The 27,965-nt window shown below is 35.3% G+C and overlaps 1 protein-coding gene across 1 annotated transcript in view; it reads right to left on the bottom strand.

Moving 5' to 3' along the window:
- Window positions 1-27,965, bottom strand: part of TOP6BL (TOP6B like initiator of meiotic double strand breaks) — a 95,747-nt gene that overhangs the window by 46,873 nt on the left and 20,909 nt on the right. The window contains exon 4 of the mRNA XM_087422582.1: window positions 2,497-2,606. Within this exon, the coding sequence (XP_087278708.1) occupies window positions 2,497-2,606 (110 nt within the window). The remainder of the gene's footprint in view (window positions 1-2,496; window positions 2,607-27,965) is intronic.

Raw genomic sequence — 27,965 nt, forward strand, 5'->3', positions numbered from 1 at the left:
TGGCAAAAATAAACATAGAAATGGATAAAGATGTCATGAAGATTTTATAAAATCAAATTGTTTTTGGAGGGACATGTTATCCAGCCTAATGGACCCCAAGATGTAGGACTGACTCTGAGCACAAACACAATGCATCTCTCCTAAATGAAGCTTTCCTCAGTCTTCCCTGAGAGTAACTCTCCTCATATGCCTAAAGCAGTGGATCATTTATTATAGCTTTTTCATGGCTGTCTCCATTCACTAGCCTCTGCTATGAACCTTGCTACTTGACCCTTCTCCCCAGCTAAGGTATATATGATGAAATCTTTCATCATCTCCCTGTTTTCTCTTCTCTCTCTTCAGTCAAATATTTTTTAAATAGCTGCACAGTACTAGAGACAATGAGATGTAATGGAACAAATGCTTTCAGGAAACCCCTGGTCCTCTGAGGTTATACTATTTTACCTCTCCTCATCCATCACCACCTGATTACTGACACTAAGCTCACAGTTCTCCTCTGCACTCCAAGTTCTGCCATCATCTTGGCTGATTTCCACATCCAAGTAGATGACCAGTTTAAGTAACAACTTAGTCTCACAATTCCCTGACCTCTTCAACTCCAATGACCTTGACCTCCACTCATTTCTAGCCAACTATTTCCATAGCCAAAGCTTGGAACTGTACCATTCTGGAAACCTTAAACTGAAATGTCCCACTCTTATGTGAAAAGATGTACACCAAGATATTAATAGTGGCTACCTTGATTAAGTCAAATTATCTGTGCTCTAAAGCTTACTTTGATTTTCCTGAGGGAAACACTGCTTTTGCAATAACGTAAAAAAAACAAGAGAAAATTTATCATTATGATGACAACTTACTATTCTTTCAAGTCTCTGAACCCCTTATACCCAGAAAATCTGTTTTTCAGTCTCATCAAGACCTCTAGACCTTGACTGCTTCCCATTGGGTTAGGTACCCTTCCTCTATGCTACCACAACATTCAGTGCTTACCTCTAAGATGATACATATTACACTGTATTGTAATTATTTGTTTACTTCTCTATCTTTTCCTTTAGATTCCAAGTTCCTTGGGATCAAGTAACATATCTTGGAACTCTGTACCTTCAACATCTAGCACAGTAAGGCTGACTTGAACAAACACAGGTTTCGGAATGAATGAAAAAATATTGAAACAGTATGAGTAAGACTTTGGTTCAAATTCTAATTCTGTCACTTAACTTTTGTCTTGGGAAAGTCTGTTGGAATTCTCTGAATCTCAGTTTTCTTATCTGTAAAATGGGGTGACAATTCTTGTCCTATCCACTTCAGAGTTGTCACGAGGCTTAAATAACATATATAAATGTTAGGTATAAGAATTATCAGTGTTTGTTCAGACTGGCACTATGATCTCCTTTTCTAGAACTGCCTTCCTTAGTTCACTGGAGTCAGCTTTTTTATTGCTACTTGACATTAATAGTTTCAGCACTGACTAACCATTAATTGCTCCAGACTGCTTACCCTTCATTCCTCTAAAGAAGATAAGGAACAGGCCAGGGATATCTGTTGTCCCATTTCCTTTTAGAAGGAGCTTATAATTGTTCAAGTAAGAGAAAGGCCTCCCAAGTGCTTCTTGGAAGAATGTTTAAAGTACTCTAATTCTTTATGTCTCCACCAACTCAAAGAAAGGAAAGATAGGAGGGCATCATAGAATTGTTAAGGGAATGGAGAATAAAACTATCACTCTCAAAAATCTGGGCTACAAATAAATCAATAAAGATCTTTAAACCAATCTAATAAACATGTATCCAAATAGGATTTTCATTGAGAATCCATTTTTATTTTCTTTTTCAGGAGACTCAAATTCAAATAATGGCTTGTTTCAGGGTTCTCAAATTTACCTGCACATTAGGAATCATCTGGGATTTTTTAAATATTCCAAAGCCCAGGCCACACCTGTTATGGGCTGAATTGTGTCCCCCACAATTCATATGCTGAAGCCCTAACCCCCCATGTGACTATATTTGGAGATAGGGCCTTAAGGATGTAATTAAGGTTAAATGAGGTCATAAGGGCGGGGCCCTAATCTGACAGGACTGATATTCTTATAAGAAGAGGAAGAGACACCAGAGAGCTCTTTCTCCACATAACGCACAGAGGAAAGGCCATGTTAGAAAACAGTGACAAGCACCTTGGTCTTGGACTTCTAGCCTCCAGAAGTATGAGAAAATAAATTTCTGTTGTTTTAGCAACCCAATCTGTGGTGTTTTTTTATGGTAGTCCTAGCAGACTAATCCAACACCCTAGACCAACTGAACCACAACCTCTTGGAGGGAGACAGAAACATCAATATTTTGGAAGCTCCCAAGTGATTTAAAATCTGCACAGGAGAGTTTGGGAAACAATACTTTCATCATTTCAACTTGGAACTGTGCTGAACCTAGGCTTTTCTTGTTATTAGATTTGTAGAAAAATAAGAATCAAAATATCAGTTATTTATAGAACCACAACAAAACCTGCCTCAAAAATCATCTGGAAGGATGTTATCCCTGATACGTCCTGAGAACAGCTGGCTTCCTCTGAAGTCCAATTCAGCTTTGCAGAGAATCCAGGCAATATCGACTGTATTTCTGTGCGAGAAGAAATGGCAACAAAATACAACAAGCAGTTTGGATAAGCACCAGAGTTTCTGTAATTGTTTATAAAACTGATGAGCCAAGAAGGCTTTTCCCTGATGAAAAGATTATTTGCAAAATTTAAAATATGACTGGAAATGGCTGTGCATCAGCAAATTGCTTGAACATTTAGAATTACTTTATGGGGTTAAGACATTTAATTTCATGTTTTCAATTTTCACATTTGCTAAATCAATTTGTATTTTCAGTTAACTCCTATGAGGTCATATTCAATATCAGAAATCTTCAGAACTGGTAGGTCTAGCTGATATTCTTGTTTTTTTTTTTTTTTTTTGTGAGGAGATCAGCCCTGTGCTAACATCCGCCAATCCTCCTCTTTTTTTGCCGAGGAAGACGGCCCTGGGCTAACATCTGTGCCCATCCTCCTCCACTTTATATGGGTCGCCGCCACAGCATGGCTCGCCAAAGCAGTGCGTCGGTGAGCGCCCGGGATCCGAACCAGCGAACCCCGGGCCGCCCCAGCGGAGCGCGCGCACCCAACCGCTTGCGCCACCGGGCTGGCCCCGATATTCTTGTATTTTTTAATAAATTAATTCATTATTAATAAACACAAATCCAGTACTGGATTTAGAAATGAAAGCAGAGGGGCCGGCCAGGTGGCGTATCGGTTAAGTTTGCGCGCTCTGCTGTGGCAGCCCTGGGTTCGGATCCCGGGCGTGCACCGACACACCACTTGTCAAGCCATGCTGTGGCGGCATCCCATATAAAGTGGAGGAAGATGGGCACTGATGTTAGCCCAGGGCCAATCTTTCTCAGCGAAAAGAGGAGGATTGGCAAAGGACGTTAGCTCAGGGCTAATCATCCTCACAGAGAATGAATAAAATAATAAAATAAAATAAATAAAATAAGATAAGATAAGATAAGATAAAATAAAATAAAATAATAAAATGAATAAAATAAAATATTTAAAAAAATAAATGAAAGCAGAAAAATTCAAGAATGACTCTCTCAGGCACATACCTAATATACAGTATGTTTTTTCATGAGGTAGTCTTTAACAAAGAAAAGCAAACTTTGCTAATTTAATTTGTAAATTAACCACTTGGTGTATTTACATGTGTTGACTCAGAACTATCTTTCCCTAAAGCATCAGTGAGTTCTAGACCATCATTCACAAACAGAACCTCAAAGTATGCACTACCCTTCTTCTTTTATGTACCCTGGCACTCATAAAGGAAAGAAACCAAATCTCCATTTTATAAAATGCCATCCCCTATCTCCCCTGTACAGTAGTATTATAATGGAGAACTAAATATGAATAAAGATATCTCAGTCTCTGGAAGTTCTACCTTGTAAATGAGATTGACAATGCTGATATTATATAAGAATTCAACTTTAAAAATCTAATAACAATAAAATATATCCGAAAATAATAGCACAACTTTCTCCTAAAGTGTTCATACTACATATCTAAAAAACCTTTAACCATGTCAAAAAGTATGGACATTATCAAGATCAAGTTCTAACTATCAATCTTAATGGGTAATATTTTTCTTGCCGTTAGTTTGTTTTTCAAATATAAACTAGTCACAAAGCCCAGGATATTATGGCAGCAAGGAATTGCTACACTGAAGTTTAATGAACTTGGCACTGAACCAGGATGCCTTAACATCAATCTTCAGTTTTACCACTGATTGATTTTCTGACCTAAAGTGACCCCCTTTTTTCTGTGATTTAATTACCTTTTTGTGAAATAAGAAAAAATTGTTCCTGAATCCTACTTCTCTTTGAAGTAGTATTACAGATGGGGAAAATATGCAGATACATGAGAAAAAGGCTTGTCAATAACTTCGACTTCTCCAGAAAACTTAATAACAATTTAAAATAAAATGTGCAGTTATTTTGGGGGAAATCAATTTCAACTGCCTCACTCCATACACCAAAAAAAAAAAAAATTCCAGATGGATTGACTGGAGTTAAATGTGGAAAAGTGAAACAACAGAACTAAGTAAAACCCTTCTATTTCAAGATTAGTTGAGCATATGTTGAAATCTCATCTTTCCATTCAAACACAGAAAATGATAAAGCAAGTATTTTTAAATCTTAATAAATACATAGTCCTGCTGAGAAAAAAAGAAAAGAAAAATCTCTGTAGACCAGAAATAGGGAGGTATTCTTCTCTCATCTTCAGAAAGGAAAAAGAGAGAGAGAGAGAGAATCTACAATGGTAAGTAAGGACCAAAGATGCACCATATTTGGGGCCTGACCTGGGAAAACCATGGGGCTAATATTGCAACAACCCACAGGCTTAAGAGCAAGAGTCACACAGGCCACACATAGGAGGTCTAAGTAAGGGACCAAAGCATGAACAAAGGCCAGAGATGTGGCACCTGCCTACCTGAGGGTCAGCTAAAGCCCAATGATACTAGTAGCAGCATCAAGGATGCAGGATAAGGGCCTTAGTGCCCCTACCCCCATAAGTGGGGATAAGACTCAGAACTATATAATCTGTTAAGATGCAAGAGTTTTGTATCTTGCCACTCAAGCAAACTTTAATCCAAGATATACAACCTGCAAAATTAGGGCTCAGCAACCCAAAGAACCTCCTAGTGGAAGGCTATCAATGCAGGATCTGTTCAGGACAAACAGATCATGGACAATTAGCTCTTAACTAAAAATTACCAACCAACAAAGATCAATACCATGAAAAAATACGACATATATCAACCAATAAAACTTACACTTGAGGAAACAGAGTTAACAAAACAATTTGAAAGAGACTTTAAAATTAAGTACTCTATATTTTATACTCTCAAGGATATTTTATACTCTCGAAGATAAAAAGAAGCTATGAGGGGCCAGCCTGGTGGCGAAAGCGGTTAAGTGCGCATGCTCCGCAGCAGCTGCCGAGGGTTCACCGGTTCGGATCCCGGGCACGCACTGACGCACCGCTTGTTAAGCCACGCTGTGGCGGCGTCCCATATAAAGTAGAGGAAGATGGGCACGGATGTTAGCCCAGGGCCAGTCTTCCTCAGCAAAAAAAAAAAAGAAGCTATGAAACAAAAATACACTGCCATCAATTAAACAGAAAGTAATAGTGAAAAACCCTACTAGAAATCTTGGGAATTTAAAGACATAGTGTTTGAAATGAAAACCCTATGGATGGTAGATTAGACATTGTAAAAGAGCACATTTAAAAGAAAAGACAGTACTTAAATGTTTATAGCAGTATTATTCATAATAGGCAAAACTGAAAAAACTCAAATGTCCACCAAATGATGAACAGATTAACAAAATATGAAATATTATTCAGCCATAAAAAGAAATAAAGTACTATTACATGCTACAACATGGACGAATCTTGAAAACATTATACTTAGTGAAAGAAACCAGACACAAAAGGCCATATATTGTATGATTTCATTTATATGAAATGTCAAAATAGGTAAATCCATAAAGACAGAAAGTAAATTAGTTTGCCAAGGGATGGGGGAGGGGGAAGGGGAGTGACTGCTAATTGGTACAGGGTTTCTTTTTGGAGTGATGAAAATGTACTGGAATGAGATGGTGATGATAGTTGTACAACCTTGTGAAGATACTTAAAACCACTGAATTGTACACTTTAAAATGGTATATTTTAGGGGGCAGGGAGGAAGGCGAAAGGGTTAATTCAGTATATGTGTGTGGTGATGGGTTGTAATTAGTATTTGGGTGGTGAACATGATGTAATCTACGCAGAAATAGAAGTATAATGATGTACACCTGAAATTTATACAATGTTATAAACCAATATTACTGCAATAAATAAAAAATTAAAAATAAATAAATAAATAAATAAAATGGTATATTTTATGGCATGTGAATCATGTATCAATTAGAAGAAGAAAGTAAAAAATAAAAGATATTAAGAATAGATAAAAAATAAACACTAAAAAATTAAAAAGAAAAAAGAATAGATCTAGAATAAATAATGACTGAGAATTATCATAAAACAAAGACAGATATAAGTACTGTTTGAACAAAAACTTACCAAGTGCCAAGCAGGATAAATTTCTAAAAAAAATAAAAATAAAAATAAAGCAAGAAAGCCACACAGCTAAACACATCACAACAAAACCCAGAATAACAAGGATAAAGAGAAAACCCTAAAAGCTAGAAAAGAGAATAAAACTAGCCAAAAGGTACATGAGTTAGACTTCTCATCAACAATGCTAGATACCAGAAGATAACTGAGTACTATCTTCAAAGATCTGAAGAAAATTAGCTTTGAATCTGGACTTTTTTTTTTTGTGTGTGTGTGTGTGTGTGTGTGTGTGTGTGTGTGAGGAAGATTAGCCCTGAGCTAACATCCGATGCCAATCCTCCTCTTTTTGCTGAGGAAGATTGGCGCTGGGCTAATATCCATGCCCATCTTCCTCTATTTTATATAGGAGGCCGCCACAGCATGGCTGGACAAGCAGTGCATCAGTGCATGCCCAGGATCCGAACCTGCGAACCCCAGGCTGCCAAAGCAGAGCGCGCGCACTTAACCGCTACACCCCCAGGCTGGCCATAAAAAGAAATAAAGAGACTGGAATTTTGGACTTCCTGGACTTTTAAGAGAACCAAACTATTAAAGATTGAGAAACTTAAACTGTTTACATTCCACAAGTCCTTGCTGAAAGAACTATTAAATAAACCTGCAGGACCATTTATTTTATTTTTTAATTGGTGCCTATTTTTAAAATTTATTTTTTATTGAGGTCCCATTGGTTTATAAAATTTCAGGTGTACATCACCATATTTCGACTTCTGTATGGACTGCATCGTGTTCACCACTAAAAGTCTAGTTACCATTCATAACCATTCAAAAATGAGTTTACATTTGCATCTATTTGCTGAAATAGCGTGGGGATAAGAGGGAAAGAATGATATTATCATCAATATCAAACACCTCTTCACACAGCTCTTCAACTGCTAAAGTAGACAGAAAAATTTCAATCATGTGGCAATGTGAACATACATCAAAACCTTCCAGCAACGATGAAATAACAGGTACCAAATGGGCCCTCCCACCAAAAACTACTATAAAACTAGATAAAATATACGAGACAATTGTTTTCAGGCATTGGGCAATATGTAGCACAAGACTGTGATCCTTGAGAGAAGGGAAACTCATGAGATAAAACCTATGATTTCTCTGAATGTCTGCCTGGGGAAATTTTCCTGTCCATGGAGCAAGGATCTGGAGCCCAAGCAGAGCACAGTGGTTCCATTAAGCTGAGGAGACAGGGAATCGAGTTCAGGGTTGTGAAAGTACCTGGAGTCTGTGAGGCAGGGCACTGGAGAGGAAGGAGCTGTGCAGAAGTGGGTACCAGAAGTTTGTGCAGGAGCTCCCCATGAGTCCTTGGCCAAGGGCTGGGCTATGCATGCATAGGTGAGACTACATAAGAGAGCAGAGAGAGCAGTTCCAATGGAGCTGAGAATGGAAGAAGATACTAGTGGTCAAGCAGTGCTGGGAAATGTTGGCCTTCAGGCCCAGCCAGAATGGAGAGACCTTGATAAAACTGATGGTGCCCAGCTAAGATGCCAAAATGGTAATGCTTTGGTAGTAAAAACCATATCCTAAATGAAGGTCTGCTCTTGATCTACCCTAAAAATGCCTAAAACCAAGCCTCAACAAGATCCACAGAGAAGATAGAATTTGGAGGTTGAGTGGTAGCAAGTTAGAAGAGTTTGGAAAATGACGTGGCTTTTACAGATCTACCCTTTAAAATGTATAAAAACAAGCCTGCACAAGGTCAAGATGATTAGCCTGCTAGAACAAAAATCCACACTCTTCAGAGGTAGAAAAGAATATAGAATATGATCATACTACCCAGTATGAAATAAATATTTACCAGACATGCAAAGAAAAAGGAAAATGTAACTCACAAGAAAAAAAAAGGAATCAATAAAAGCCAAGCCTTTTACAGATGTTACATTTAGGAAAGACTTTAAAGCATATATTATAAATATGTTCAAAGACTTAAAAGGTGGCTTAAATGAGTAATCTTACAGGAAATATCAGCACAGAAATGTACACTATAAAAAAAGAACCAAATGGAAATTCTATAACTGAAGTTCTATAATTGAAATGAAGAATTCACTGGATAGGCTTAATAGCAGATTAGAGGTGACAAAAGAGTCAGTGAAATAGTTGAAGACAAAGAATAAAACTTATCCAATCTGGAGAGTAGAGAACAAATGGTTGAAGAAAAGTAAGTATATTCTTAGAGACCTGTAGGACAATATCAATCAGTCAAAAATACGTGTAATGAGAATCCCAAAAGGAGAAGAAAATGAGAACGGGACTGGAAAAATATTTAAAAACTCATGAACGAAATTTTCTAAAATTTGATGAAAAATATTAAGATGTGCAAAGCTCGGCAAACCCCAAGTAGGATAAACGCAAAGAAAATCACACTTAGGTACATGACAGTCAAAGTAATCTTAAAAAAAAAAGATAAAGAGGGGGCTGGCCACGTGGCCAAGTGGTTAAAGTTACTTGTGCTCCGCTTAGGCAGCCCAGGTTCACAGGTTCAGATACCAGGCGTGGACCTACTCCACTAATCAGCCATGCTGTGGAGGCATCCCACATACAAAACAGACTAAGACTGGCACAGATGTTAGCTCAGAGCCAATCTTCCTCAAGCCAAAAAAGAGGAAGATTGGCAACAGATGTTAACTCAGGGCAAATCTTCCTCACCAAAAAAAAAAAAAAAAAGATAAAGAGAGAATCTTGAAAGAAGCCAGAGGAAAAGCACATATTACATACAGAGGAACTATAATATGAATTACAGCTAACTTCTTCTGAGAAATAATGGAGGCCAGAAAACAATGGAATGGCATGTTTAAAGTGCTAAAAGGAAAAAACTGTCAAGCTAGAATTTCAAATCCAGTGAAATATCCTTTTAAAATGAGGGTAAGATAAAGACACTTTTAGATAAAAGATGAAATAATTTGTTGCTGGAAGACCTGCAATAGAAGAAATTCCAAAGGATGTTCTTTAGGCTGAAGATGGAAACCCAGATACAGAGGAAGAAATGAAGAGTATCAAAAATAATAAATAAGTGGATAAATATAAAAGACTATTTTTTTCTTCTCACATTTTTCTTAACATACAACTAACAGTTTAAAGCAAAAATAATGACATTGTAAGGCAGGAATTATAACGTTTGAAAACTCAGAGCAAAAAATAGTATTGAATTATAAACCCCAAAATAAATATCCACAAGTTCATCCAGATATAAATAATTGAATTAATAAATAAAACGTGAAGAAGAGACAGCTCTTCCTTACAAATTCCAATAAATAAATGTAGAAGGAATGAGGACATGTTAAATCACAATAACACTACAGTAATAATTTCTGCAGGTGAGATCCACCAATGAATGCGAAATTAGTGGATGCAAGTTTAAGGAGAAACAGGATATTTGCATAGTCTCATAGGATTTCCTGCAAATATTTAAAAATTACACAAAGTAACTCTACTTGGAAAAATCTGGCAGATAACACCTTAACCAAGTGATCAGGGTTAATATTACCAATAATAAGACATATAAACATGATCAATCCCCTGATATGATGCACTGAAAAGGATACATCATCTCTGTGGTATTATTCCCAACAATGTATAACCTCAAGCTAATATAAGAAAACATCAAACAAGCTCAAATTGAAGGCCATTCTACAAAATATTTGACTAGTACTCTTCAAAAGTGTCAAGGTCATGAAAGAAAAAGGAAGACTGAGGAACTGTCACAGATTGAAAGAGATTAAAAAGACATGACAACTAAATGCAAAACAAAATCCTAGTATGGATCTAGGAACTGAATAAGAACATTAGTGGAAAACTGGTAAAATCAATAAAGCCTGTAGTTTAGTTAATAGTACTTTACCAATGTTAGTTTCTTAGTTTTGGTAATTGTACTATAGTTACTTAAAATATTAATTGTAGTGGAAGCTGGGTGAAAGGTATACAGGAACTCTTTGTACTGTTTTCCCAACTCTCTGTAAGTCTAAATTATTTTTAAATTAAAAATGTAAATACTTTGCAAAAGAATGAAACGGCACCACTATCTCACACCATACACAAAAATTAACTCAAAATGGATTAAAGACTTGAATGTAAGATCTGAAATCATAAAACTCCTAGAAGAAAACATAAGTGGTAAGCTCCTTGACTTTGGTCTTGGTGATGATATTAAAGCAAAGGCAATAAAAGTAAAAATAAACAAGTGGGACTACATCAAACTAAAAAGCTACATCAAACTAAAAAGCTTCTGCACAGTGAAGGAAACTATCAACAAAATGAAAAGGCAAACTACTGAACAGGAGAAAAACATTGCAAATCTTGTACTGTCATGCACCGTGCAATGTTGTTTTGGTCAATGATGGACCATATACACGACGGTGGGCCCATAAGATTAATACCATATAGCCTAGGTGCATAGTAGGCTATAGCATCTAGGTTTGTGTAAGGACACTCTATGATGTTTGCATAACAATGAAATCGCCTAATGAGGCATTTTTCTGAATGTATCCCTGTTGTTAAGTGACGCATGACTGTATCTGATAAGGAGTTAATATCCAAAATATATAAATAAATCATACAACTCAATAGCCAAAAAAAAAAAAATCCGACTAAGAAATGGGCAGAGGATCTGAATAAACATTTTTCCAAAGAAGACATACAGACAGCCAACAGGTACATGAAAAGGTGTTCAACGTCACTAATCATCAGGGAAATGCAAATCAAAACCACAATGAGATATCACCTCACACCTGTTAGAATGGCTATTATTAAAAAAAGACAAGAAATAACAAGGGTTGACAAGGATGTGGAGAAAACGGAACTCTTCTGCCCTGTTAGTGGGAATGTAAATTTATACAACCACTACAGAAAACAGTATGCAAGTTACTCAAAAAATTAAAAATAGAACTACCATATGATCCAGCAATTCCACTTCTGGGTATTTATCCAAAGAAAACAAAAACCCTAATTTGAAAAGATATATGCACCCCCATCTTCACTGCAGCCTTATTTACAGTAGCCAAGTTATGGAAACAACCTAAGTGTCCACCACTGGATGAATGAATAAAGAAAATGTGGTGTATATATATATATATACATACATAAATGGAATATTATTCAGTCATAAAAAAGAACAAAATCTTGCCATTTGAGACAAAACGGATAGACCTTGAGGGCATTATGCTAAGCGAACTAAGTCAGACAAAGACAAACACTGTATGATCTCACTTATACGTAGAATTTACAAAAAAAAAAACAACAAGCTTATAGATACAGAGAACAGATTGGTGGTTGCCAGAGGCAGGGGGTGGTTGCACTGATGGTGAAAATGTAAAGTGCTGAAGGGGGTCAAAAGGCACAAACTTCTAGTTATAAAATAAATAATTCATGGTAATGTAATGTATAGCATGGTGACTATAGTTAATATTGTATTGCATATTTGAAAGTTGCTAAAAGAGTAGATCTTGCAAGTTCTCATCACAAGAAAAAAAATTTGTAACTGAATGGTGATGGATGTTAACTAGACATATTGTGGTGATCATTTTGCAATATATACAAATATCAAATCATTACATTGTATACCTGAAACTAATATAATGTAATATGTCAATTATACCTCAATTTAAAAAATTTCAGACTTAAACCTATGTAAAATCTGCATTTAAATGAAGATGGCCAATTATCAAGTATGTTAGCAGGGGATTCTTTGGACCAGAGTTGATCATAAGTAGTTTAATCTATTTCCAATAAATATATACAAGCTAAAAGAAGAAAAAAAATTTTTTTTTCTTTGTGAGGAAGATCAGCCCTGAGCTAATACCTGCCAATCCTCCTCTTTTTTTGCTGAGGAAGATGGGCCCTGGGCTAACATTCATGCCCATCTTTCTCTACTTTATATGGGATGCCGCCACAGCATGGCCAGACAAGCGGTGTGTCAGGGCGCGCCCGGGATACGAACCGGCGAACCCCAGGCCGCCGCAGCGAAGCACGGGCACTTAACCGCTTGCACCACAGGGCCGGCCCCCAAGAAAAAAATTTAAAATGTAAATATTGAAAATTAAAATACTGCATAAACAAAAAAATTAAGAAAATAATTGCCAACAACGGCATAGAGGATTACTATACTTACTATACAAAGGATAGACCTTTGTATCAATTAGAAAAGCGCTAAGATCCTAAAGGTGAAAATGAGCAAAGAATATGAACACACAATTCATCAAAGAAAAAAACCAATCAATAAACATAAGACAGTAATTCCACTTATATTAAAAAACGCAAATTAAAATGAGATATAATAATTCTATTTTTTTCTAGGTAGAAATAGAAATACACAATCACACACACACACACACACACACACACTCCTAAGAGAATTTGAAAGGAGATATGCCAAGTTATTCAAAGTATGGTTGTCTCTGAGTGAACAAGATTGTAAATATTTATTTTTCACCTTTTGATTTAACTTTTTATAATATTTGGGAATTGCTTTTGAAATTTAAAAAAAGGTGTTTTCAGTACCTAAAAAAATGAAATATGATATTCTGCCTGTCAAATTAACAAAGTCTTCTTCAAATAGTAATGAACAATACTGGTGAGAGTGGATCAGACAGGTGTTTGTATGCACTGATGGTGAAAATGTAAATTGCAATACCTTTATGTAAAACAATCTAATAATTTCATCAAAGCACTATTTATAATACCACAAAACTGGAAATCACCAAATATCCTGAAAGAAAGAAAAGGTTAAATAAATTATTATACAACCTTTCAATGGAATAGTATAAATTTTTGTAACTTGTTTTATTTTCATATAATTTCAAACCATATAATTTCAAACTATTTTCATATAATTTCAAACTTCATATAATTTCAAATTTCAAAGAAGAGTACTAGAACTCTCATAAACCCTTTACCCAGATTTAGAAATTGTATATTTTGACACATTTGCTTTATCTCCTTTCTCTTTCTCTGTGTGCATATGTATGCATATTTTTTCCTGAATCAATTGAGAATAAGGACATTGCGACCCTCTACCCCTAAATAATTCAGTGCGTATTTTCTAAGATCTCTTACATAACCTCAGTAAAATGATCAAAATAGGAAATTTAGTATGAATACAATATTATCTAATCCATAGTCCATATTCAAATTTCACCAATTATCCTAATAATGTCCTTCATAGCTACTTTTTTCCTGGCCCATGATTCAATCCAGTATTGCACATTACATTTAGTTTTCAGTTTCTTTACTCTCCTTTCTTTGTCTTTCCTGGCCTTGACATTTTTGAAGAGTTCAGACTTATTATTTTATAGAATGTCCCTCAATTTGGGTCATCTGCTCTTTCCTTATAATTAGATTCAGGTTATACACTTTTTGCAGAAATATCACAAAAGTGATGTTGTGTCTTCAGTGCTATCAGGAGGTATATGATATCAGTTTGTTCCAATACTGGTGATGTTAACTGATCATTTGGTTAACGTGTCGCATAGATTCCTTTGCGACATTTATTATTTTTCCCCCATAATTAATTAATAGTTTCAAAGTAGCTTTCCACAAATTACATATATATCCTGTTCCTCACCAAAGTCACACTGTTTTAGCATCCACTGATGATTTTCTAAGTCCTTTATCCCTTCTACATTTATTAGTTGGCATTCTATTGTAAAGAAGAGCTTTCCTTTCTCCCCTACTTATTTACATTAGTATGGAGTCATGCATTCTTATTTTATTCAATGAATTATAATCTCTTACTATCATTATTTATCCTATATTACTGTCCTATATTTGGTCAGTGGAAGTCCCTTCCAACTGGCTCCTGTGTCTTCTAATCTATCTCCATCATCTTTGAGAACTTGCTTAATTTCTAGGATGTTCTAGGTTCATCTTGTATTTTCCCTACCCCAACACTGGAATCAGTGTTTTCTCTAAGAAGTTCTGGTTCTTTTAAGTGGGAAAGCGTGTTTAGAAACCAAGATTTGAGAGCTAAGTAAGTGCATTGATTGCTATTGGAGTATCATTGTTTTTAGGCTCTCTCAACAGACAAAGCTAGGATACACACACATATCTCTATATTTCTACATTTATCACATATAATACATACTCTATAATTGGAACCATGAGTTCCAATTCCACAGGGTGCATTTTAGTCTGCCCCCTTTCCATACATGGAACTTCCTGTCCAACAGTGAGAAATCAGGCTCCCATTATCCTCAATATACTTACTCATTTTAGCAAGCTAGAATACACAAAGTAGTTTCAGAATTGTTAAACCACATCTCTGGAAAAAGCAAACCTACTAACTAGATTTCAATATTTGTTTACAGTTCTTTTATTTAGGTAAACTTTACATACAGTATAATGCACAAATATTAAGTGTACAATTTGCAGAGTTTTGACAAATGCATATATCAAAGTAACTCATGCTCTATCAAGGTATAGAACATTTTCATCATCCCAAGAAATTCTTAACTGCTCCTTCCCAGTCAACACCTCTCAGAGGCAACCATTTTTTTTATTTTTTCACTACTTTAGATTTACTGTTCTTGAACTTGAAACAAATGAAATCATACACAGTATATTCTTTTCTGTCCAGTTTTACTCAGCATAATGTCTGTGAGATTAATTCATGTTGTTGCATGTATCAGTAATTCATTCCTTTTTATTTCTGAATAGCTTTCCTTTGTATGAATATACCCAATTTATTTATCCATTCTCCTGTTGGACATTTGGATTTTTCCAGTTTTTGGCTATTTTGAATAAAGCTGCTATGAACATTCTTTTATAAATCCTGTTTTGGACATATGTTTTCATTTCTCTTGGGTAAATACCTAGAAATAGAATTGATGGGTCATGACGTAGGTATATGTTTCACTCATAAGAAACTGTCAAACAGTTTTGCAAAGTGGTTGTACCATTTTACACTCTGACCAGCATTATATCAGAGTGCCGGCTGTTCCACATCCTTGCTAACATTTAGTGTTTTCTTTTTAATTTTAGCCATCCTGGTGGATTGTGGGTTTAATTTGCATGCCCTGATGACTGATGTTAAGCACTTTTTCATGTGCTTAATGGTCATTCAGATATCTTCCTTTGTGAAGTATTTATTCAAATATTTGGCTCATTAAAAAAATAGCTTTATGGGGCTGGTCCGGTGGTGTAGTGGTTAAGTTCGCATGCTCGGCTTCAGTGGCCTGGGGTTCGCAGGTTCAGATCCTGGGCATGGACCTACACACTGCTTATCAAGCCATGCTGTGGCGGCGTCCCATATAAAGTAGAGGAAGATGGGCACGGATGTTAGCCCAGGGCCAATCTTCCTCAGCAAAAAAAAAAAAAAAAAAGAGGAGGATTGGCAACAGATGTTAGCTCAGGGCTAATCTTCCTCAAAAAAAAAAATACCTTTATTGAGATACAATTCACATATCATACAATTCACCCATCTAAAGTATACAATTCAATGGTTTGGGGTATATTACATTATTAATTTTTTAGGTTGTGGTAAAAAATATATATAGCAAAATTTTCCATTTTAACTATTTTTAAGTACACAATTCAGTGGTATTAATTATATTCACAATGTTGTGCACCATCACACTATTTCTAAAACTTTTTCATCATCCCAAACAGAAACTCTGTAACCATTAAGCAATAACTCCCCATTCTCCTTCCTTCCCACTCCCTAGTAACCTCTAATCTACTTTCTATGAATTTGTCTATTCTAGATATTTCATATAAGTGGAATTATACAATATTTTTCCTTTTGTGTCTGGCATATTTCACTTAGCATAATGTTTTCAAGGTTAATTGATGTTGTAAGATGTATCAGAACTTCATTCCTTTTTATGGCTGAATAATATTCTCTTCTGTATATATACTACAATTTGTTTACTTATTCATAAGTTGGTGGACATTGGGTTGCTTCCACCTTTTGGTTATCGTGAATAATGCTGCAATGAACATTGGCGTGCAAATATCTATATGAGTCCCTGCTTTCAACTCCTTTGGGTATATACAGACGAGTGAAATTTGGGGTCATATGGCAATTCTATGTTTAGCTTGTTGAGGAACTGCCAAACTGTTTCCCACAGTGGCTATACCATTTTACAGTCCCACCAACAATGTACAAGTGTTCCAATTTTGCCATATACTTATCAACATCTGTTATTTCCATTATTATTATTATTATTATTATTATTATTATTTTATTGCCATCCTAGTAGGTGTAAAGTGTTTGGCCCATTTTTTTAAATCAAGATGCCTTTTTATTATTAAGTTTTAGAAGCTGTTTTTATACTGTGGATAAAAGCCCACTGCCAGACACATGTTTTGCAAATATTTTCTCTCAACTGTGGCTTACCTATTCATTTTCTTAAGAGTCTTTTGATGAGCAGAAGTTTTTTATTTTGATGAAGTTTATCAATTTTTTTCTTTTACAGTTACTTATCTCTATGCCCGAAGATCTTTGCCTACCCTCAGGTTACAAGGATATTATTCTCCTTTGTTTTCTTCCAGTATCTTCATAGCTTTTATTTTTAGGTCTATCTTTCACCTCTAATGTGTATGTGTGATCTGCAGTAGGTGTCAAGATTCATTTTCCTCCTTATAGATATCTGGTTGTTCCAGCAACATTTGTGGAAAGGCCTTCATTTCCTCATTGGATTGCTTTGGTAACTTTATTAAAAAAATGAAGTAACCATATAAGTATGGGCCTATTTCTGGACAATATTCTTTCCCATTGTTCTATTTGTCTATCTTTATGCTAATACGACACGGTATTGGTTACTGTAGCTTTGTAGAAAGTACTTTGTTGTATAGGTTAAGTCCTCCAGCAACGCTCTTCCTTTTCAAGATTTTTTTGACTGTCTTAGCTCCTTTTCATATTTTTCATATAACATTTTTCTGGTTTTTTAAAAATTAGTAACCTTTATTTTTTCAGAGCAGTTTTGAGGGAAAAATTGAGGGAAGGTACAGAGAGTTCTCATATACTCTCTGTCTCTATACACACACAGCCTCCCCAACTATCAACATTCTGCACCACAGTGGTACATTTGTTACAATCATCGAAACTAATGAATCAACTGACACATCATTATCACCTGAAGTCCATAGTTTACCTTAGGGTTTACTCTTGGTGTTATACATTCTATGGGTTTTGACAAATGTGTAACCACATGGATCCACCATTGTAGTATTGTACAGAATAGTTTCACTGCCCTGAAAATCCTCTGTGCTCCACCTATTCATTCTTCCTCCCCAACCCCCACCTACCCCTGGCAACCCCAGATCTTTTTAACTGTCTCCATAGTTTTGCCTTTTCCAGAATGTCATATATTTGGAATTATGCAGTACATAGCCTCTTTGGATTGGCCTCTTTTACTTAGCAAAATGCACTTAAGTTTCGTCCATGTATTTTTACAGTTTGATAGCTCATTTCTTTTTAATACTGCATAATATTCTATTGTCTAGATATACCACAGTTTACTTATCTACTCACCTACTGAAGGATATATTGGTTGCTTCCAAGTTTTGGCAATTATGAAGAAAGCTTCTATATACATCCACGTGCAAGTTTCTGTGTGGACATAATTTTCAATTCATTTGGGTAAATACCAAGAAGCATGATTACTAGATCATATGATAAGAGTATGTTTAGCTTTGTAAGAAACTGCCAAACTGTCTTCCAAAGTGGCTGTACCATTTTGCATTCCCACCAGCAACGAATGAGAGTTCCTGTTGCTCCACATCCTTGTCAGCAATTGGAGTTTTCAGTTCTGGATTTTGGCCATTCTAATAGGTGTGTAGTGGTATCGCATTGTGGTTTCCATTTGCAATTCCCTAATGACATATGATGTGGAGCATCTTTTCATGTGCTTACTTGCCATTTGTATATCTTCTTTGGTGAGGTGCCTGTTCAGGTCTTCTGCTCATTTTTTTAACTGGTTTGTTTTCTTATTATTGAGTTTTAAGAGTTCTTTGTATATTTTGGATAAAAGTCCTTTATCAGATGTGTCTTTTGCAAATATTGTCTCCCAGTCTGTGGCTTGTCTTCTCATTCTTTTGACATTGTCTTCCACAGAGCAGAACTTTTTAATTTTAATGAGGCCCAGCTTATCAATTATTTCTTTCACGGATCATGCCTTTGGTGTGGTATCTAAAAAGTCATCTCTAGACCCAAGGTCATCTACGTTTTCTCCTATATTATCTTCTAGGAGTTTTATAGTTTTGCGTTTTTACATTTAGGTCTTTGATCCATTTTGAGTTAATTTTTGTGAAGGTGTAAGATCTGTATTTAGATTTTTTTTTTTTTTTGCATGTAGATGTCCAGTTGTTCCAGTACCATTGTTGAAAAGACTATCTTTGCTCCACTGAAATGCCTCTACTCCTTTGTCAAAGATCAGTTGACTATATTTATGTGGGCTCTCTATTTTGTTCTGGGCTCTATTTCTGGACTCTCTATTCTTTTCCCTTGATCTATTTTTTCACCAACACCACACCGTCCTGATTACTGTAGCTTTATAGTAAGTCTTGAAGTTGGGTAGTGTCAATTCTCTAACTTTGTTCTTCTCCTTTAATATTGAGTTGGCTATTCTGGATCTTCTGCCTTTCCATATGAACTTTACAATCAGTTTGCTGATATTCACAAAATAACTTGCTGGGATTTTGATTGGGATTCCATTGGATCTACAGATGAAGCTGGGAAGAACTGATATCTTGACAATATTGAATCTTCCTATCCATGACATGGAGCATCTCTCCATTTATTTAGTTGTCTTTTGATATCTTTCATCAGAGCCTTATAGTTTTCTTCACACAGATCTCGTACACATTTTTTTTTTTTGCTTTATACCTAAGTATATCATTTTTGGGGGTGCTAATGTTAATGGTAATATGTTTTTAATTTAAAATTCCACTCTTTCATTTGCTGGTATATAAGAAACCAATTGAATTTTGTATATTAACTTTGATGCTTGCAACCTTGCTATAACTGCTTATCATTCTATATAAATTTTTTAACCAGTTTGTCAATTTCTACAAAAAGTCTATTGAATTACGATCATGTTGAATCCCAGATCAACTTGCGGAGAATGGACATCTTAGCAATATTGAATCTTCCAATCTATGAACATGGCATATCTCTCCATATATTGTTTAATTTCTCTCAGCAATGTTTTATAGCTTTCAGCAGAAAGACATTTTACTTTTTTTTTTTACATTAAATCTATCCCTAAGTGTTTCATATTTTTTGGTGCTATTATAAATGGAATTGTTTTTAATTTTATTTTCCAATTGTTTGCTGCTAGTAAATGAAAATACATTTTTTTATATATTGACTTTGTATCCTGTGACCTTGCTAAATTCACATATTTCTTCACATAATTCATATAATTATATTTCAGATTCCCTAGTATTTTGTACATAAACAATGATGTCATTTACAAATAAAGACAGTTTTACTTCTGCCTTTCCAACTTCTATGCCTTTTATTTCTTTTTCTTGCCTTATTACATTGGCTAGGACCTCCACCATGATTTTTAAATGATATTTTCAGACTTCTTATGAGATAAGAAAATGCTTACTCTAAGTGAAAAATATAAGATATACTACACAGAATGGTATTTATGTAAAATATATACGTACAGAAAAAAAGACCTTAAGAAAAAATACTTAAATGTTAATAGTAATTATCCCTAGAATTATGGGTGATATTTGTTTCTTTCATTATTCTTAGGTTTATATCATTCATATAAAATATTTCATAAACAATAAAAAAATGAAATTTTTAAATGCCCATAGAGTAATTAAATACTCAAATAAAACTTGGATTTGATGTAGCAAATAACTACAGACAAGTCTAGAATACCTGAAAAATTAAAATTCCTGCCAACTGTTAGGCTATGCAGTATATACTTTTTATATCTGGCAATTAATATGCAAAGAAATTATTCTTTTTTTGAATGAGAATAAAAAGTATATGGTAGAAATGAAAGTCTTTTTTTTTCTCCTGTTACGATTTTTTTCCAATACTAAAGAGAACTGATACCACCTAGTTTTCTGTTAGCTTCCCCAAAAGAAATAATTTATATTCAATAAATCCTTTCAGAAAGTTTGGAGCAAAACAAAGAGAAATTTTGTTTAGAACCCAGCCTGATCATTCAGAGTAAAACTAAATGTTATTATTATTAATAACAGGTAACATTTATTAAGCATTTCCTATGTGTTGGGCACTATATTAACACTTCATAATATTACCTACCTAAATTTTCATAACTCTATGAGGTAGGAATTTTATTATTATTCCCATTTTTACAACTGAGAAAATGGATGTTCAAATGTTACATAGCACATAAAAGTTTGGGTTCAAGCATAGGGCTGACTCTAAAGCCTGTGTTTTTCATCACTATATATACCTATTTAGAGTGAAATAAATTCTAATATAAGTAACACAGTACAGAAATTCAGTTTTCATTATCTTATTCTCTTTGGAAAAGAACTTCATCATACAAATAGCTGTTGCTGAAAGAACATTTTTAGATAATATTCTAATTCTTCAAGAAACTCTACAGCAATAATCTTGTATCAATAGAGTATTAGAAGAAAATGAGATTTAGGAAATCATTACATTAGACCTATCATTCCATAGCCAATTGAGTATTTTAAAACAAAATGGCATTACAACAGTGAAATCGAATCTGAATAATTTGTCCATAATGGCGTCAAGTCTAAAAATACAACTTGTACAGTATCTTAGTTTGTGTGGGCTGCTATAACAAAATACCACAGATTGGGTAGCTTATAAACAACAGAAACTTATTTCTCACAGTTCTGGAGGCTGGAAGTCCAAGATCAGGGTGCCAGCATGGTTATGTTCTGGGCCCTCTTTTGGGTTGCAGACTTTTCACTGTATCCTCACATGGCAGAAGGACCTAAAGAGCTCTGTGGGGTCTCTTTTATAAGGGCACTAATCCCATTCATTAGGGCTCCACTCTCATGACCTAAACACCTCCCAAAGTTCCCATCTCCTAACACCATTACATTGGACATTAGAATTTCAACATATGAATTCAGGAGGGGACACAAACATTCAGACTATAGCATACAACTAATGACTGAATTTATTCTAAACTTCATCTTAGATGTTTGTTCCTAAAGACATGGAGAAAGTTCCAAAAAAAGAAAGTACTGATAGTAAACGCATATAAAAAGGTTTAAATAAATACAGATTAAAATTATATACCACTTTATTAACTATTAAATTGGCTACAACATTTTAAGTAATTGAAATTCCCAATGCTAGCGAAGTACAGGAAGTTGATATCTTCACATACAAATGTTACTATTACAGGGCACAACTTTTTTAAAGCAATTTCAAGAGCCATAAAAATATACATATACTTTGATCAAGTAATTCTACTTTAGGAAATTTGTCCTAAATTTTTCAATTAAGTAACAAGTTATATGCATTACGATATTCATCCCAGTGACATTAACATTAATTAGCACTTATTGAGAACTATGTACTCAGAATAACCACTGTGCTACCTGCATTATGTCTGTTACCTCATTTAATTCTCAAAACAGCTTTATGAGGTAGGTACTTTCAAAACATCAAATAACTTGCTCAAGGACACACAGCATGAGTTCCTAACCACTAAAATATTCTGCTATTCATAATAATGGGAAAACAAAAACAAACCTAAATGCCTAAAAACATAAAAATGATTAATTTATGATATATCATCTTATAGACAACTTATTAATTAAAAACGACTAGAAGACTATGTCATTAACATGAAAATGCTTACATGTTAAGTGAAAAAAATGTAGTAGGAGAAAATTGTGTATATATTGTGATTACAACCTTATTAAAAACATATGAAGTGAAAGTCAGACAAGAATATAATAAAATGCCAATATTTATTGTGCAAGAAGGTTTTTCCTTTCTCTATTTTTCCAATTTTCTAAAAAGGGCTATATGGCTTCTATATCAAAAAGTTCCACTTAAAAATAACTTCTCTGATGGAGCCAAGAGTTGAGATCTGTTTGTTGTGAGGGTTCTTTTTTTTCCCAAGAGACTCAGCCAACCAGTGACTATTTGGTTTTGTTTGGCCCGACTCCTGTCCTTTAAAACAGTCTTATAATAATGCTTGCAAGTAATGTACCAGTAAATAAAGTAGTAATACCAAGCATTTTAAAGAATGAGGCTAATTAAGCCAAAAGATGAAAAGTTCTTTGGTTGGCTCTGTGGCTTCATGTAATTAGTTAAATTGGCTAATTATTTCCACATTATAAAACAACTCCAGACATGCTTTAGAGAAAGAAATAGAAGGCAGGACATTTTAATGGAGGATCAGCAACCTTTCAGAAATCTTGTGTCAAATCTTCATTCACTTCCTCAAAAAGCAGAGAGAATAGCAGCCATTGCTGCATATTCAATGGGCTTACCAAGCCAAGCAAGGCAGTCAGCAAAGATGTGGTCACTCAAGTCTCTAACAAAGAAAGACACACCTGAGCCTCATACTACCACCGGCTCCCAAACAGAAAGGACGTAGATTGAGAACGGAGGGAGAAAAACTTGATCATTTTTCCAAGCCTACACCTGCCTCTTCACGAAACCTCAACAACTTGACGACCAAATGTGATACAGGCTATAGCTTTCTTCAACGTGTGGTGTAAGAGTGAAGTGAGAAGTTGTCAAAGAAAGAGAGAAATTAATATCTGTTCAGTTCATTCATTTAGCATAAATGAAGACTTGGTTATCTGAAAAGGTGGTATAGTAGGCAAACCTCTAACAAAACAGTATACTGTAGAGTAGACCAAAATACTATGGAATAGTGGTTAAGACAGCCTCTGGAGCCTGTCAGTCTGGGTTCACATATCCCACTCAACCGCTTACTAGATTTGTGACTTTGAACAGGTTTTTTGTGTTTAAAATGAAATGTTTGCTATTAGTATTATCATCACCATCATCAAGAAAAAGAGAAGGCACAAAAATAACATAAAGAACCCTAAAGAGATTTAGAAACCCCAAAGAGATAAGAGCACAAATATTTTTAAATCAGGAAAGAATACTATAAATAACTTTGATTCAACTAATTTGAAAACTAAGATGACATGCCTAACACATAGCAGGTGCTCAATAAATATGTACTGGATGAATGAATGAAAGGGAGTAAGGAATAATTTGTGTGTGTTTTAAGAAATATATGTATCTCCAAAATTGGCTCTGGGAGCAATAGAAAACTTAAACAACCAAACATCATTAAAGAAAACAAGTTGGGGGGCCGGCCCGGTGGCACAAGCGGTTGGGTGTGCGCGCTCCGCTTCGGAGGCCCGGGTTCGCAGGTTTGGATCCCGGGCACGCACCGACGCACTGCTTGTCACGCCATGTTGTGGCAGTGTCCCATATAAAGTAGAGGAAGATGGGCACAGACGTTAGCTCAGGGCCAATCTTCCTCAGCAAAAAAGAGGAGGATCAGCGTCAGATGTTAGCTCAGGGCTGATCTTCCTCACAAAACAAAAAGAAGAAAGAAAACAAGTTGGTTATCAAAAATATTTCCTTCTTCACCTCCCCCCACCCCAAAATACCAGGTGCAAATGACTTTTTTACAGGTTAGCTTTACCAAATCTTCAAAGAACAGATACAAAAAGTTCCAAAACAGAAATAGATAAACCTACCCAATCATTTTATTTTATTTTTGTGAGGAGGACTAGCCCTGAGCTAACATCCGATGCCAATCCTCCTCTTTTTTTCTTGAGGAAGATTGGCCCTGGGCTAACATCCATGCCCATCCTCCTCTACTTTATACGGGACGCTGCCACAGCCTGGCTTAGCAAGTGGTGTGTCGGTGTGCACCGGGATCCGAACCTGCGAACCCCGGGCCGCTGCAGTGGAGCGCTCACACTTCAGCGCTGTGCCATCGGGCTGGCCCCACTAAACCTACCCAATCATTTTATAAAGCTGGTATAATCTTGATACCAAAACAGGACAAGGACAATATAAACCAATCTCACTAGGAACACAGATGCAAAAATTAAATCCAGGATATATCAAAATTATACATCAAATTGTGATAAACTGCAAGGCTTTTTCATCAGAAAGTCTATCACCACAATTCATAATATTAATAGATTAAAGATTTTAAAAAATGTGTCATAATCCCAGAAGACGTAGAAAATGCAATTTAGAAAATACGACACTTGGGGGCCGGCCCGGTGGCGTAGCAGTTAAGTTCACGCGCTCCACTTCGGCAGCCCAGGGTTCCCTGGTTTGAATCTTGGGCGGGGACTGATGTACCCCTCATTGAGCCATGTGTGGCAGCGTCCCATATACAAAATAGAGGAAGATGGGCACAGATGTTAGCTCAGAGCCAATCTTCCTCCCCTCCCCCTCGCCAAAAAAAAAGAAAATACAAAACTCACTCATAACAAACACTACTGGTAAATTAAGAATAGAACAAAAATTCCTTAACCTAACAAGGAGCAACTATGAAAAAACTATAGTAAGTATCATACTTAGCAGTAGAATTTTAAGTAATCCCATTAAAGGAGGGCAAGACACTGCCTAATATCACCCCTGCTCTTCTATTCAATACTAATACTAATTCTACCCAATGCAACATGATAAGGAAAAGAAGTCATATAAGCAGTGAAAAGGAAAAGACAAAATTGTCATAATTTAGAGATGCTTTGATTGCCCATATAGAGGATCCAAGAGAGTCTACAAACTATCAAAATTAATAAGAGTTCAATCCAGCAATGTTGAAAAAAAAAAATGAATACCACTCACAGTAGCAACAAAAACTATAAGACACTAGGAACAAATACAACAAAAGATGCCTAAGACTGCTATGGAAATAATTACAAACTGTTAACATAAAGAAGATCTAAATAGGAGTGACATCAGCAAGATGGAAGAAGAGGAAGCCCAGGCCCTCACCCCTCTTTGGAGATACTGACTTAACAACAATATCAAATTGCCTTTGTGAGAACTCTAGAAACCAATTAAGAGGTTGCAGCACTTCAAGCAAGTGCAAAAAAGAGCCACTTCAAAGCAGGATCCAGGCTAAAGGAGCACCTTCCATCTTAGACATCCTTAGAAGAAAAGGAGCTATGACCAAAACACATACTGGCTCTTAAACCTTCTCCTGGGAGGTGGTACACATCACTTCCACTCACATTTCATTGGCCCAAGCAACTTATATGGCCCAGCTTTATTTCAATGGGGCAAGAAGTATAATTCCCCCACATAGAGAGCAGAAAATATTTTGAACAAATAATAAAATCTAGCAAAATGGTCTCTGGAGTCAGGCAGACTTGGGCTTTACTAACCATGCACTCTTTGGAAAGCTCCTTATTCTCCCACAGAATCTATATACTGGAAATTATAATGCCTACCTTCTAGTTATGACAATTAAAACTAAATAACATATTTTAAAAAAAGAAGATCTAAATAAATGACAAGCTATATCAACTCATAGGTAGAAACACTTAATACTATAAAAATGCTAATTTCTACCAAATTAATCTATAAATTCAGTATAATAACCATCAAAATCACAACAAGATTTTTCATGGAACTTAACTAATTATAAAATTCATAGGCAAGAGCAACGGTTTTAAAAACCAAAGACAATTCTGAAAAAGAACAACAAGGTGGGGGGATTTGTTCTATCATATAGCAAGATTTACTCTAAAGCTTTAGGAAAAAAGACTCTAGGATATGGCCCAGGGACAGACATAAAGACTATGGCACCCAGAAACAGATTCAAGCATATATGGAACCTTACTATGTGACAGAATAGCAATACAAATTATTGGAGAAATGAAAAGATTTAAATTAGATTCCTAACTTGTATCATAAATAAAAATAAACTCCAGATTAATTATAATAATTAAACTAATAATTTTTAAATATAATTTTAAAACTTTAGACCTATTAAAAGAACCATATAAAAGAATATTATTACTTCAGTATAGAAAACAATGGTCTTAAATCAACAATTGCAGCTTCCACTTTAAGAAACTGGAAATAGAAGAGCAAATGAGACACAAAGCAAACAGAAGAAAGGAAAGAATAAAAGATAGAGTGGAGGGGCCGGCCCAGTGGCGCAAGCGGTTAAGTGTGTGTGCTCCACTGCGGCAGCCCGGGGTTTGCCGGTTGGGATCTTGGGCGCGCACTGATGCACTGTTTGGCAAGCCATACTGCGGTGGCGTCCCATATAAAGTGGAGGAAGATGAGGCACAGATGTTAGCCAGGGCCAGTCTCCCTTAGCAAAAAAAGAGGAGGATTGGCAGATGTTAGCACAGGGCTGATCTTCCTCACAAAAAAAAAAAAGAGTGGAAATCAGTGAAATAAAATACAACAGAAAGAACATGGTTCTAGCCAGACTGATTAAGGAATGAGAGAGAGAGAACAAACATAAATTACCAACACCTGGAGTGAGAGAGGTGCTATGGCTAGAGAGTCTACAAATATTGGAAAGATAATAAGGGTATACTATGAACAATTTTATGCCAATAAATTCAACAACTTAGATGAAATGGACAAATTCCTTGAAAGACACAAATTACCCACACTTACTCAAGAAAAAAAAAGATAACCTGAATAGCCTATAATTATTAAAGAAATTGAAATTCGAGTTAAAATATTTCCCACAAAGGAAAAACCAGGCCCAGATGGCTTCACTTATGAATTGTACCAAATATTTAAAGAAGAAATAATATCTCCCGCACAAACTCTTCTAGACAATTGAAAAACAGAGAATACCTCTCAATTCATTCTATGAGGTCAGTATTACTCTGATATCAAAAACAAAGATATTACAAGAAAAGAAAACTACAAATATCTTTTGTGAACATGGAAAAATTCTTAATAAAATTTTGGCAAATCAAATCCAACAATATATAAAAAGGATAATACCTCATGGCCAAGTGGAATTTATCCCAGAAATGCAAAGTTGGTTTAACATTTGAAAAATCAATGTAATTCATCATATTAACAGACTAAAAAAGAAAAACCATATGATCCTCTCAATAGATGTATAAAAAAGCATTTGATAAAATCCAACATCCACTCCTAATAAGAACTCTCAGCAAGCCAGGACCAAAAGAACTTCCTCAAACTCATCAAGAGTGTCTACAAAAACCCCACAGCTAACATCACACTTAACAGTGAAAGACTGAATGATTTCCCTCTAAGATCAGGAACAAGGTGAGGAAGTCTGCTTTCACCACTTATATCCAACATTGTACTAGAGGATCTAGCCAGTTCAATAAGGCAAGAAAAGAAACAACAGGTATCC

This window comes from Ceratotherium simum, chromosome 34, assembly GCF_057802395.1.
Source record: "Ceratotherium simum simum isolate JZ-2026a chromosome 34, ASM5780239v1, whole genome shotgun sequence".
NCBI lineage: Eukaryota > Metazoa > Chordata > Mammalia > Perissodactyla > Rhinocerotidae > Ceratotherium > Ceratotherium simum.